This window comes from Carya illinoinensis, chromosome 7, assembly GCF_018687715.1.
Source record: "Carya illinoinensis cultivar Pawnee chromosome 7, C.illinoinensisPawnee_v1, whole genome shotgun sequence".
Classification (NCBI taxonomy): domain Eukaryota; kingdom Viridiplantae; phylum Streptophyta; class Magnoliopsida; order Fagales; family Juglandaceae; genus Carya; species Carya illinoinensis.
Genome location: NC_056758.1, coordinates 28,107,221 through 28,122,097, shown reverse-complemented (window position 1 = coordinate 28,122,097; position 14,877 = coordinate 28,107,221). Strand labels below are relative to the sequence as shown.

At 33.2% G+C, this 14,877-nt stretch overlaps 1 protein-coding gene across 1 annotated transcript; it reads right to left on the bottom strand.

The window, feature by feature from the left end:
• Positions 1–4,536: 4,536 nt before the first annotated feature.
• LOC122316485 (protein TRANSPORT INHIBITOR RESPONSE 1-like) lies at positions 4,537–8,306 on the bottom strand. Its single transcript, XM_043133039.1, has 3 exons — positions 7,661–8,306; positions 5,923–6,415; positions 4,537–5,771 (listed from the first exon to the last, which is right to left on the bottom strand). The coding sequence occupies exons 1-3, from the start codon at positions 8,122–8,124 to the stop codon at positions 4,974–4,976; spliced, it is 1,755 nt and encodes a 584-aa protein (XP_042988973.1). The 5' UTR covers positions 8,125–8,306; the 3' UTR covers positions 4,537–4,973.
• Positions 8,307–14,877: the final 6,571 nt, after the last annotated feature.

Genomic DNA, 14,877 nt, shown 5'->3' with positions numbered 1-14,877 from the left:
CCTGCCTCTCTACCCCTTTCCTTTTCCTTCGTTAATTGAACAATTGATGAGAAAAATTCTGATTTCAAATAGGAGAGAAGCTGCAGATCTGCATCCAAACTGTTCTGTAGTGGTTCGATTCGTCACTAGCATATGTTAAGTGAGCATTTAATCCATTCCGTGATGCCGTATATATATATATATATATTCTCTTGTTAGTCTTTGTTCTGCTCAAAGCAGTCCTGATACCTGACGCTTTATGTGCTCTGTTTTCCATCGTCCAATAATCGCAACGTGTTTCGGGGGAATATGGTATCCCTCTCTCTCTCTCTCCAGAAGACCAAGAACTTATTCTCCTCATTTGAGTTCGCTAAAATGATATTATATATATATATATATAATACCTTTACAACATCAAATTAAACAGGTTTAAACTGGATGATAATGATGCTAATTATAAAATCTTTCTATTAAATTGATAGTAGTGCTTTTTTTTTGGGAAAAACATTGCAGCAGTATCCTTGCCATGAAGAATATCATCATTAAAATTAAACCAGCTATCATATACGATTCATCAAGGTCATAACACAAAAACTAAACCCAAAAACTTCAGACAGCTTGGAGAGAACTCAGACAGCCAAGAAACACGCTAGCTTGGGCGAGGATGATGTCTGGCAAGAACGCCAGCTGGCAAGCTGTCAACCATGGCGATAAACCGCAACTAGAGCCCGGCGTGGAGGTGGAATACTGCAGATGATCATGAGAGTAATAGCTATCACCAACGCTATGAGCAGTCCCGAGAGATCCGGACCACCACCTTCTAACTCCGAGCAAACTAGCTTTCCCATCGTCACCAAATTAACCCTTCAAACACGAACCTCCTCGATCCAGTAGTCCCTTCTCTTCCGCGATGTGATCGAAAGTCTCAGAAATATGACGGGGATTGTTCTATCTGCTGAAGTCGTCAAGTCAGTCTTCGGGAAAAAAAATATTTACTTGATTTTCACGTTCATTTAATATGAACATTCTTGGAACGCATCTATTTTCCGCTCACGTTAATTTTTCTGATGTTTCTAGGAACATAACTCCAAATATACTCCAATGAAAATAGAGGAAGACCATATACATAAGCTGATTGCTGACTTGTTTGCATGCTATAATTTTCTATATGACCCAAGTGAAAGATAAGTAGAGACTAATTGCATGGTTTTCCAATGGGCGGTGGCCATTCATTTTTGAAAATATTTTACGTCCAAATCAGAACCACGATGATTGCCAACTCTTCTCGAATAGACCTAATTAATTTGTAATAATTTGTGAATAAAGGACCCAATAAATTTTTTATGATGGTTCCCTTTTTTGCATTAAAAAAAGTTGAGCCCAAAGGCACCCAGATGGGCTTAGCTGCCCAAACTCTCAGAGTAGGGTCAAAAGCCTGTCTTTCTTTGTTTCTTTCCTTTTCCTTTCTGGAATCAAAGTGAAAGAAAGCCTGTAGATTTCATGCCTCGCATCTGGGGCGACAATGGTACAAGTTGATATAAGAGCCATAACTCCGGCAGGCCCCAAATACAGACACCTTCAGGGACAGGATTCATAATACATGCACTCTGCCCACCACGACAATGAAATGTGATAGAGAAAGACCCACATAGCTACAGACACAAAGTGAGAAGCTCCATAAATTTGTAAGGGATATCAGAATATTTTACTGCATGAGTGTTTGATTTCAACTATTCTGAATTTGAACATTCATTCTAAAGAGTTAACCATCAAGTAGAATTGGTCCTGCTCAGGGTAGGAAGAGCCCAATATATATTATTCCTTGGATGGAAACAGAACTCTGAAGTGGAAGGAAACAGAATCATTCCACACATAATATAAACCCTATTGCACTTAAGCACACATCAATTTTTAGACTGGGGTTCCTTAAAAAGATATTTTAGAGAATCGAGATTTCATTTAGAGTTCAGCTACTTAGTGTTATGTAACCTATTACAGTTATAAATAAAATAAAAACACCAATACTTTTTTACGTTAATTGACTTAAAAGACTCTTGTATCAGTATCAGTGATGTATTGGATGTATTAATAAAGGGACTAATAAATAAGTTTCTTTCTTTCTTTCTTTCCATGCTATTCACATACCATAATCATTGTAACTCTCAAGTTAGGAGGAAGCCACAATCAGACTCTCAGAACCCATTTGAGATTTGAGATTCATACTGCAATATCCACTTAGGAATAGTCACCGGCTTGGTAATTGGTACCAAATGTCTGGGGCCATCCATAAACTGAACCATTGCAACTTTAACTGAGCCCTTGTAACTTTATAGCACAAGCAGGAATAAGTAAATGTAATATCATAATGAATGTGGGGTAAAAGAATAAAACCAGAGTGATGAAATCAGTAAAAGAAATCATAATAATAGTTACAAGTAGAGAATATAATTGATGATCATCACCATCAACATAAAACGTGTGGCCATCATCAACCAATAAAAATGTCCGCAATTTGATTATGCCATCCACTTTCACACACCGGTCCCTTTCTTTCACCTCTCCCTTTTTCTCTCTCTTTTTTTTTTTTTTTTTTTGGGTTTTGTTGAGTCAGTCTGGTGGGGTGTGGTGTCTGTGTTATAGGTTATTGTCTGTCTACCTGTCCTGCTATCTTTTTGTTTTTCTTTTCATTTTAACAAATTTTTGGGAAATATATTTATTTTTATATATATTTTTTAATTCCTTGTAACAAACAATATTTATAAATGACAAAACTCTTATCATCCTTTGTGAGATTAATTCTTATTTGTCAAAATAATAAATTTAAAAATAAATAAATAATACTACATAAGTACAAGACAAGAATATACCTATTCCATATTCAAACTCTGAGAGAGAGAGAGAGAGAGAGAGAGAGAGAAGGGGGGGGGGATTAAGGCTGCTGGGTCATTTTACCAGGTGGTGGTGGTGTAGAAAAAGCAAAGCGTGAATGTAGCAAAAAGTTGTGGACAGCATCCAATATCACCGAATCTATCACGTGGCTCTCCAGTCGAGGTCTCTCTCTCTCTCTCTCCCTCCAACGAAGTCGAACCAAATAAAAGTGAAAGTTACCATTCCTAAGAACATTTTCCAGAGGTTTATGAAACTGACAGTGAAATTTGCTGGGGCTGGCTGCAAGTTCATTACCTGATTGTCCTCCTCCGTAAGTCACTCCACATATTGCTGGAGACTGGAGAGACAAGCTCTTGCTTGATGATCAGATATTCGTAAAAATTAATGCGCAATGTCTTTAAAGGATTGTTTGAAAGTACCACACACACACACACACAGAGGGGCTTGAAATACCTCAACTTCCCATCTTTATAACCCTTTTTCCTGCAGTGCTAAAACCTTGATAACAATGTTATCTTCCCCAACTCTCCCAATTATTTTTCCCCAGCATTTCCCAAAACAAAAAAATTAGCTTTCCCCAGAATATGTAACTTTTCTAGGCTTCCCTGCTTGTCCCCATTTTCAAGCTTTAGCAGTAAATAATGTTGATTTCTAATTGTACAATCCTGAACAACCCATTCCCCTTTCTAAACTAATTTTTTTTATTTTTTTATCACCTTTTCTTTCTTATTTTCTTGTTCTTTTTAGACGTAACAAAAAGAAACTCAGAAAGCGCAACCTATGATATTAGCTATACAGTTTGGCTAGCAGCCCTTCACTTTTTAGCTACTTTTCCTGTTTTCCCATGTTGTTTCTACACTTTGGAAATTTCTTCTCCCATATGTACAACTTACTAAGAGGATAGAACACTGACGAGCAAGAACCATACGTTAAGTCCACTGTTATTGACAAAAAATTTGGCTATCATGGGTAATCATCATAGTACAGGTACACGTGTACTCACATGCCTTTGAACAGTCATAAATGAACAATCCAATCTTTTAGATGTCTTAAACCTACAAAGGCTCCACCCACAAACACGAGACAAGCATCCTCTCCATTACACAAACGAATAGGATACAAATGTTACTTCGGTTTCTGATCATAACCAATTCGCCTAAAAACCGGACAAAAGAAATGGAGGAGGTGAGAGATCTCGATTTATATCAAAATTGCGCCAGAAGTGGTAAAAACCTGGGGAGTGGAGTTTTGCATTGGGAAAGGGGAAGGGTTTGCAGGTAATTTCGACCGTTATGAACCATGTGTTGACAATGTCATCACAAACTTCACTGCTTTTAGACAATGGGCAAGGGTCCAAGAGTAATCATGCACCCCCATTCCCCGAGATGTATCATCTTTCTCCTAAGCCACATGAGAACATTGTATTGAAGAGAACATTGTATTGAAGACAGTAAAAATTCATGGAGGATACAACGGATTGTCAGTATTAGTGACTACCACGGGAAATACATGCACTGGGATTTTCTCATACAATACGCAGTTAAAGCAAGGGAGAACATGATTCAATGAAGAAAAACTATAAATACAATACTGTAACCACTACTTCAAATAGTTCTATGTTAAGAAAATTATTAACATATCATTGTCTCAAACAGTCACTGGGATGTATTGGGACATAAAATCTTATTTCTTCAGAAGGCTAGAATTGATAAAACTTAGTCCACATAATAATTACCTCCTGATGAAAACAGGGAAAATCTGATTCCATAAACATGCAAAATCTGCCAAATAGTATACATGGTGAACCACTGAAAAAATACCATCTTCTCTAATTAGATAAACATACAACAGCAACAGTTTCGACATTTATTATTACTAATTGGTATTTCAAAGCTCAGCAAAGCTTAAAATTAGTGGCAATCCAGCCCTTGAGCCTCTGTATACCCTCCTCCCAATCTTGCTCGCACACAATTAGGGCTGCAATTGTATCAATCTACGTTAAAGGCAAAACAATTGGGTACCATATAGAGCATGTACCTGCCATACCCATTCATATTTTCATGGGGCCACATGATTTCTGGGGGATTAATACATGGGGAGAACTGTCAAGAAAGCCTCAATGCAGGATTTTCAGCCATTGTCCAAACAAATCCAGGCATGTCAAACCTTGGCCCAGAAACTGTCCTATATACGTAAAGCTTGTCAATGGGGCAGCTTTCCGGTCTTAAATCTGGGGGTCCCCTCTCATCAATAACCTCAACATTAAGCCCTGGCATCTTCTGACCAAGCAGCTTACATGCTCCAAAACTTACAGAGCAAGAAGACATCCAAAGGGATCGCATTGTCTCCAGCTTCGCAGCATTGGCCAAAAGAGCCTTGTCACCAAAAGGACAGTCCCTAATCTCCAGCTTCCTAAGATTATCACAACCTGACAGTATGTGATGGAGTCCCAAATCACTTTCTCCAGCAAAAGCCACGGAGAGCATCTCTAGTTTTTTGGCATGTGTCCCAATGTACTCAAACACACGATCAGTGAGAAGACCAGAAAGGGATAGACGTCGTAGATCCTTGCAGTGCTCCACAATGGCTCCAAATCCCACATCAAGTGGTTGAAGGGTAAGGTAATCAGGAGTATGGGGCTCAATGATACAAAGACGAAACCTGGTCATGTTTGGTCGATTCCTGGCAATAGTCATTAAGGCTGCATTAGACATTTGCCGGCAGAAGTAGAGAACCGATTGGAGCTTAGGACAGCCTTCAGAAACAGAAACAAGGCCCTGTTCCGTCAATGGCACATTTGGTTCTTGTCCAAACGGATCAGATGGAAATACCCTCAATTCGCGTAGATCCTTGCAAGATGCTGCAAGGGCATCAAGGCCAGCATCTTCAATGTAATCCAGAACCTGCAGTCATGCCCTCAAAATTAGACATAAAATGAACAAGCAGCAGGAACAGGTTTGGGCTTATGACTCCAAATAAAATAAAACATAAGCAAGATCAAAACTAGACAAACAAAACACATTGAAGAAAAAAGCCATAAAATCGGATATATACCCATAAGCGCTGCAAGTTCTGACATTGGCTAACTAGCTTGATAAGCTCAGGGCTCTGGATGGTAGCATAGCTCAAGTTCAATGATTTTAACTTGGAGCAGATAGGATAAACAGCTGGAAGATAGCCTGGAACTACATCCCAAAAACCAGACAGGCTCTTAAGTTCCTTGCATCCAGAGAAAGCTCCTGATAGGTTTGAGAATACGTCAGGTCGCAACTCAGATGAGTATGCCCCCGTGCCCAACTCAACAAGCTGAGGTGCCCGACAAAGTAGGTTTGCAAGCTTGTCAAGGGGCACCGCACGGTTAAGCCGCAGAGTCCTCAGGTTGGGGCACCTACCCACCAGGCGCTCCAAGGCAGAGAAACTCACCTCCCACCCTAAGCAGGCAATGTTAAGGGACACCATTGAGGTGTAGTTATCAGGGAAACGACTCAGCCAGTGCCCACTCAGGTCTTCCACTTCACTTTCCCCCAAGTCCAGTTCTCTCAAATTCCTGCAGGGCACCAAGAAGCAACTTGCAAAAATAAATACCATGGAACGGCTTCCACTCACAATGAACTGAACATTGCCAAATTAGTTTAGTATCTCTAAATATTAACAAGGTTTTTCACCATTCATATCATTGGTGATTACAAAGACTACTCTTTCTTCTTAGACAACTGGCAACGATAAAGATTCTCGGACAAGGAACCATTCCTCATCTCTTTTGACGTTTTCATTGACCCATCGTCGAGAAGGACATACACTTAATCAATCCAAGAACAAAAATTTCCAAGAAAATAAGTAAACAAGTTCTCTATAAGTCATAACGAAGACTCAGAAATTGGACCAGAATTTTCAACAAACAACGCGGAAGCCAAACAAATCAAGGTCCATTACTATACATCGAATTTTCAACAAAATCCTACGTAAAGTAAGAAAAAGAGAACATGATTGGCGAGTTCATAAGAAACCCACACTCTCCGAGAACTAGTCGTCCAAAAGTCTGAACAATCCCATGTCGCAAAAGTCCATAAACAAACAAAACAGCAAAAAGATAAAAAAGTAAGCCAAGCAACCTAAGTGATCTTGACTAGATTTCCACGTTAGCCAATCAAAAAGAAAAAACAAGGGACCTCCCAGATCTACAAGATACAAGAACGGAAAAATGAGCTACCAAAGCAACGTGACCGTAGCCAACCATCATGGATCTTCCATCTATAAACCTAATCCTAGACACGTAAACCATATCAATGCAAACGAAATCAAATGTATTTTTTTATTCTAGAGAGACAATCGTGAACGAGCAACTAAATGAGTTACAATCGCAAACTAGCCAAGTCTTTCTTCTTCAAAGCTCGGAGGGAAACACCATAAAACACCAAAAATCTGACAATGCAGCACCGGAGAAGCAGAAATGTAGCTAAAAAGGCAAGAAAATCAACTTTCGAAATAACAGATTTCTCTGTATTTAGGACCAGTTTAAACTAAAAAACCTTAACTGAATCGAAGGAAACTCCATAATTTAGCTCAGCTTAAAAGCGAGCTCTTACTGGAGCTAATCCAACATAACCATAAAGATCCAAACTTGTGCACTTTTCCCCTCACTAATCTTCTCAGCGACCAAACAAAACAACCCACATCAAGTAAACGTCACTGCCAACAAATAAGCAAAACCAGTTCTTCATTTCCTGCTTCTCACGTTTTCTCAACAGCCAAACACACAAAACCCGAACAAACCAAACGAATAAGCCCTAACCTGCAATTGGCAGCAATGGCGGCGAGGCCGTCGGTGCTGAAGCCCTCGCATGACGACAGCACGAGGACCTTAAAGTTCTTGAAGGACTTGGAAATGAGCTCCAAGCTCTCGTCCGTGATAACCATACGTTTCAGCCGAATCTCTTCGAGCCAAGGGTAGGCCGAGGCCATGGCAGAGATCCAGGGGGCCACGTAGCCTCCCCAGCCTTCGGGGACGAGGTTGAAGTCAGCAAAGTGCGGCTTCCCCTTGAGCTTAACGGACCGAACCTCGGGGAACCGTCGGATCACCATCGTGGGGCTGATAGCGTAGCAGTTGCCAACGAAAACCCGCCTCCTGCTCCACCGCTCAATATCGTGCCACGACCTGCACACCTCCGAGATCGCGTTCCGGTCCTCGTCGCTCTGTATGAACGAGAACACATGCTCCAGCACCTCCTCCGGGAACGAGTACCCCATTCTCGGCATCACCGTCGTTCACGTCCCAACCAAGAAACCACGACCACCCGAGAGTGCAACACTCTTTTTATCTGAAAACTCACAAAAGCGCTGAGAGAAAGAAAGTTAGATCTGAGAGACAGAGAAAGATAGAGAGAGAAAGAAAGAGAGCTTTGACATTGTAAGTGGATTTCGAAGTAGAAGAAGATAAGGAAGTCTGTTTGGTACTGCCCCCGGTGAGGTTATAAAAAATTAACCAGGGTTAAAGAGGACGAGGTTTGTGTTCTGATCGGACGCGTGGTCGGCTATGATGCCATCTTATCCTTTGGCAATGAAAGGCAGCCGCACAACGTAAATAACGAAAATGCTATGTATAACCATTCTTTCTTTTACCTTGTTAAAGTGTAAGTTTTTTATTTTATAAATAGAAATAAACGGTATAAAAACATTGGGAGGGATTTTATTTAAATAAAATCGCATCAATATATAAAATAAAATTAAACTATTTTTGTATCCTAAGTTACTAAATAAATATTTTTTGAAATGACATATTTTGAATAATTATTTATTTAAATAATATATAAAATTAACTAAAATATAACATATCAAATAAATGTCGCTCAAATAACTATATTTTGGAATAATCATTCTAATCAAAAGTTAAGTAATTGGGTAATGATGTTGATACCATTTTTTTAAATAAAGATCCTCTTCATTTTTAAATAAAACTGAAAATGTTTATTAAATATAATATATGAGATATTTTAATTGAATTGATCATTATTTTTAGACTATTTTCACAATTCTAACATAAATAGAAATTAATTTTATATAATATTATAAGTATGTAATAAAATATCGTCCTTTTTTAATAAATTAAGAATTATATTATATATAGTTATTTTTAAATAATTAATTAAAATAATTATTTCATATTAAAAAATATCATAATTAATTATATTAATGGAGCAAGTGAAGATGTATAAAGGCCATCCACAAAGAATTTTTTATCAATTAATCCCAATTTACCCTAAGTCGCGAGAAAATGAGCGGGGTGAATACTAAAGTGTTATGATGTGTAGCGAGATGGGTGGTGGAATCTCATGATTCAGATTGCACGGCTGGATCTGTGGGCGAGGATATGGCGGGCACCACATACTTTATTTTTTTTAAAAAGGTAATTAAATGAAATAAAAGGATATAAAAATAATGAGGAATGATATGATGTGAAGTGTGGTTATGATGACATCATGACCGTCCAATCATACGTGACTATTTGAACCTTATACTTGTACCGCTCAACTCGAGTATGTTTGAGGGATGCTGCTACGTCAACAGAAAAATGCCACCGAAAAGGTAAAATAATTTTTTTTTTTTTTATATGTTTTTTTTTAATATATTTAAATATTTTTTAAAAATAAATAAAAATCACAACATCATTTAAAAACATTTTTTTAATCATTAAATAAAAAAATATATATTAAAAAAATTAAAAAGTACAATCAGTGGCAACCTTATGTGAATAAAGAATTATCCATATTTGAGAGGGGGAGGAGTGGGTGTACAGTACACACCTTATCAATGATGTGTACACTGCACCGCTGAAAGTACCACCACCATATCCAGTCTCCATCATCTCTAATGAGACCCCATAAATGAGCTTAAACTCTCTTCTTCTTCTTTTTTTTAATTTTAATTTTATAATTAATTATTAGCATTTTGCAGCCACAACATCTGTCTATCTGCTGTCCCCCAAGATCTAATTGAATTGTCAATTTTTGTGTTAACTTTCTTTCTCAACAATAATCACTGCTTGACAACTCAGTGAGGATCTTTCCTACTTTTATTTTTAAAAAATTAAATTAAATTGATGCATTGGTAACTGTTTTATTAAATTTTAATATATTTATCTTGTAGATACTCAGTTGCAGTAAATAGATTATATAAAAATTATCTTATAAATTAACGTAATTTAATATTATTTATTAAATTATAAAATTATTTTTATTATAAAATTATATTAATTTATAAGAATATTTTTATATAATTCTTTTATAGATGTAGTAGTGCTTTATTTATTTTCATAACCCTTAATTATATAAAAAAATTCATCACTCTCATAATACACACCACATTTTATTTTTTTATTTTTTTATTAAATATATAATATATAGCTGATAAATAAAAGAACTCAATTAGTTTAGAAAAATAAAATAAAAAAATTTTAAAAAAAATTATAAAAAAATGTAGTATATGATGCCTAAATATTATGAATAGGAAAGTTTATTAATAAAATAAAATCAAAATTATTCACGTTGTATATATATCCAGATCAAATACTAATAGCAAATTTCATTAATTCGTAATTATGTATATTAATAATAAATAATTACGAATTATTTTATTTATAATTTTAGAGTATTAATACTTAATAGGACACTTGCTGTCACATTTTTTTAATTATTAAATGGCTAAAATTGCATTTCTTAATCGATTTGATATTTTTAATGTTGTCTACATCATCGTCAGTATGTCTAAGTATTAAGATAAGAATTTGTAAATAGAATTTTTAAATAAATACAAAAATGTTAATGGGTAAGAGTTCTGTTTAGAATTTAGATTAAATTGATATCAACTTAATTTAATCTAATTGTAAATTAAGCCTAATATCTAAATATCTAATTTTCAAATCATTAAACTCATTTCAATTAAAAATCTCTATATACGTGAAATTTATAATATTTTTCAATTTAACATCTCTTTACAAACGAGATTCATAATTTTTTTTAATTTCTTTTAAATAAATTTAAATTTATTTTAATATTTAAATATATCTAAATTTATATTAAATAAACTCTACAAAATCAATTTACTATTTCATTTTATTTCTATTCATGTATCTCAATTTAGGTCAACAGAAGCTTTAACAAAAAGCTTCTAGTGTTTTTTTAATTTTTTTTTTTATGTATAAGGCAGAGATTGTAATTTCGAAACAGTGACAGTGGAGCAGAGAAGATCGAATAAAGTAAACTGCAACGTAGCATCCTAATCAAGACCTTTCGATACAGCGTACGGACTGAGGGTAAAATATATGGCAGACAGCTTCTCGTACACCCATAAATAATTTTCCAAAAAGTAATATCCAAATCATATTAAAATTATAAGAGCAATATGGATATAGGATTAGCGTGTGCACGTCCTTTACTATTAAGTCATATAAAATGATACATATATAATTTTTTTTATAATTATGTTTTAAAAGGATTATTTTTATAAAATAATTTATAAAAATAACATCATTTTATATGAATATTATTATTTTAAAATATAATTATATAAAATATTGTACAATATATCATCACTAGCTAATTTTTCATACGAATCTATATTTAATTATTTATTAAAAGAAATGTACTAGATTAGTATATATTGATATTTTATAAATTATTTCTCAAATAATAAATGTTAGGTAGAAAATTATTTTATAAAAATAAATTTATAAATTAATATAATTTGATAGATTTAATGTAGAACATCATAGTGGAATATTATTTTTATAATAAAATAAATATAATATATTTGATTGAAACGTATCAATTTATTAATTTATTTATATATAAATAAATATATGAGCGGTTAAAATGAGTGATAAATTTATAGGGCATACTAGTATTTTTCAAAAACCAAGTGGCAAGTTTGTCCTCATTCATGCACATTGAGGCCTCATTTGGAACATGAATTCATCTCGACTAATTTGAATTGAGTTTAAATTTATACTTAACCCAATATTCAAACACACAACTCTCAAATTATTAAATATTACTCACTCAAAATCTTTTCATGTTTGAGACTCATAATTTTTTTTAACTCAATACCTTTTTAAAAGTATGATCCACAACATCTAAAGTTCATGCGTTTTTTTTTTTAATAGAGCAGTGGGATATGTATTTATATTTTTATTTATAACACTCAGTTTGTTATTTTTTTTTAAATTTTCAACCTATCAATAACTAACATAGAAAAAATCAGTTTTTTGTGGACACACAATTTTTTTCTTCTAATTTTTTATAACTCTGTTTTCAAATTTAAATTCTATTTGATAAAAATAATAACGTAAAAATTGTTGTAAAAAATTTGTGTGCATGTCATTGTTTTCCCCCTCCCCCCCTTTCTCGTATGTCGTATGAATGAGGGATACTTCTCTCGGACCGCCTAAAAGACGTCGTATCATGGGTCCGGTCGCTTTAGTTTCGGCATGTAACCTTTTATTGTCTTTAAACAAATACAAATAATGTTCTAATTTATAAAATTTATATAACGTTTATATAATTTATAATTACATCATTATCTTAATTAATAAAATAGAATATGATAAATTTAAATTCTAATTATAAGATTTGAAGTAAGAGATTTGAGTTTCATATAATCTTAAAAAATTTAGGTATTGATGGGTTGATTAAGTTGGGATTGAGGGGATATTTTATTGGTCAGCTGAGTTGTCATTGCACGTAAAGTGTATTTTTTAAAATTGGTGAGAAATCTTGATTAAGATTTTTTTTTTAAATAATAAATAAAGACTTATTAAATTATGAAGCCCACGCATGGTTCTCCGGGAATCTCTCTTCGCCTATATTATCATTATTATTATTATTATATTTTGGAAATCGGGAGCTGTAAGCAAAACAATAACAATTATAATCACACACTCTTTTGCCCTTAATTGGTTGTTGTTAGTATTAAATTTTAGTTTCATCAAACCAATCCAATTTTCTGTCTTCTTCTTTATAGTCTTTACTAAAAAATGATTAGTTTTGGTTATTAGACTGCATTAAAATCAATTCAGTTCAGTCTAATTTTAAGTTGAGTCTAATATCTGAACACATAATTTTTAAATTACTAAATTTATTTCAATTCAAATTCACAATATTTTTCAACTCAACACATGTAAACATGAAACTCGTAATCTTTTTTAACTTTTTATAAAAAGTGTTAAATTCATTTTAATAGTTAAATACATCTAAATTCATTTTAGATATATCTCATAAAACTCACTCCATCATCTCAACTTAGTACTTTTTATGAAGAACCGAATTAAGTTCAGCTCATCTCAATATTTAAATGTAACTTTTAAATTTTTTTTTAAGTTACTTATTTATTTTTAGTCTTATTTACAAACTGATAGAAAAGTCTTATTTTTGTTATATATATAAATGTGAATAGGCTACACGTGAAGGTAGCTGCAGAATCGATATGGAGGATTAATTAAAAAAGGAAGATGCAAAGAGGTCTGGTACAGTGACAGCGAAGCAAAATGCTGCTAATTGTGCTACTCTTACTCAATCATGGCTTGTTTTTGTTCATCCATATCTGTTATCTGCTGCCAGATTTGAGAACTATCTATACAAATATTTTAGTAACAAGATTTATAAATTGATGTGTTTTGATTTAAAATATTAAATTATAAAATAAATTTAATGCATCATACGGGTGTATATTTATTAATTTTTTTTTTTTTAAGGTGTATTACTTCTCGATTCAAATATATGGATGAACAAAACGGTAAGACAACGAAAACAAAAACCAAAAAAATCCGGAAAAGGGTTCGAACAGTACCTCTCTTCCCTCCTCGTTCACCAACTAATCTTTATCGATATGTTTTTCCCTTCATTTTTTTCGTTTATTCTCTAGATTGAAAATGTATAGTCTATTGTTTTATGAATGCTTTCAACTCACATGCGTCACTCTTCACTACATAACCATGTCAGCGATGTAGCAGGATCATTAAAAAACAAGGATAACACTATTCTTATTTATAAAATCTATCGAGTGGGTCGGTTTTTTTTTTTTTTTTTTAATTTAATGATTAAAGAAGTATTTTTAAATTAATTTTATAATTTTTTTTATAATTTTTAAAATACTTTAAAATGTTTTTAAAAAAAGTTGCCATTAGGTGAGTATTTTCTCCATAGATGTAGCATCACCCTTAAAAAAAAAGTACAAGTGCTGCCATCGGATTAACGTACACACTATAAGAAAAGTGGATTTTTATGACTAAAATTTAATGATCAAAATAATTATTTCTCATAATTTTTATAGGAAATAATCATTTTGATCACAAAAGTCTACTTTTCTTGTAGTGACATATCGAATTTATTTGATCTTAAATATCTCCTTTTATTTCTTTCAAATATTTCCATCAAAATAATTTCCCTCCATTAGTTAGAAACGTTGACCGTATTGAAACTTTTGTTTAGGATGTTCACTCCCCCCACCTGTAATTGCCTTCACTTGGGATGTTCATCCAGATTGTATACATGTAAAAAAATTTTAATTATTTCTCTCTCCTCTAAATTATTTAATCCTTTTATCTTTTTTTTTTTTAATGTGAATTTTTTGTCATCCCCTTTCCAGATTTTGTATAGAATGACATAATTTTTTAAGACCTTCATATTTGAAAGGGCTCATATCTTTTTTATAAATAATTTAAAATATGACATAATTCATTTCTATTTTTTTATTATATTTTTGAATCAATGTCAATTTTAGTTTGATTTAAAATAAAACATAATGATATGAGATTGTGTATGAGAGGATATTGTAAATATTAAAAGATATAAAGATATTATTGATAATTAGAGAAAATATTTGAAATGAATACAAAAATATCAAAAAATATAATATTTAAATAATATAGAGAAAAAATAGATAAGCTGATGTATGATCTATTGTAAAATTCAGTATGTTAAATAGAAAAATAAATTTTAGTGATGTATTTTGAATGAT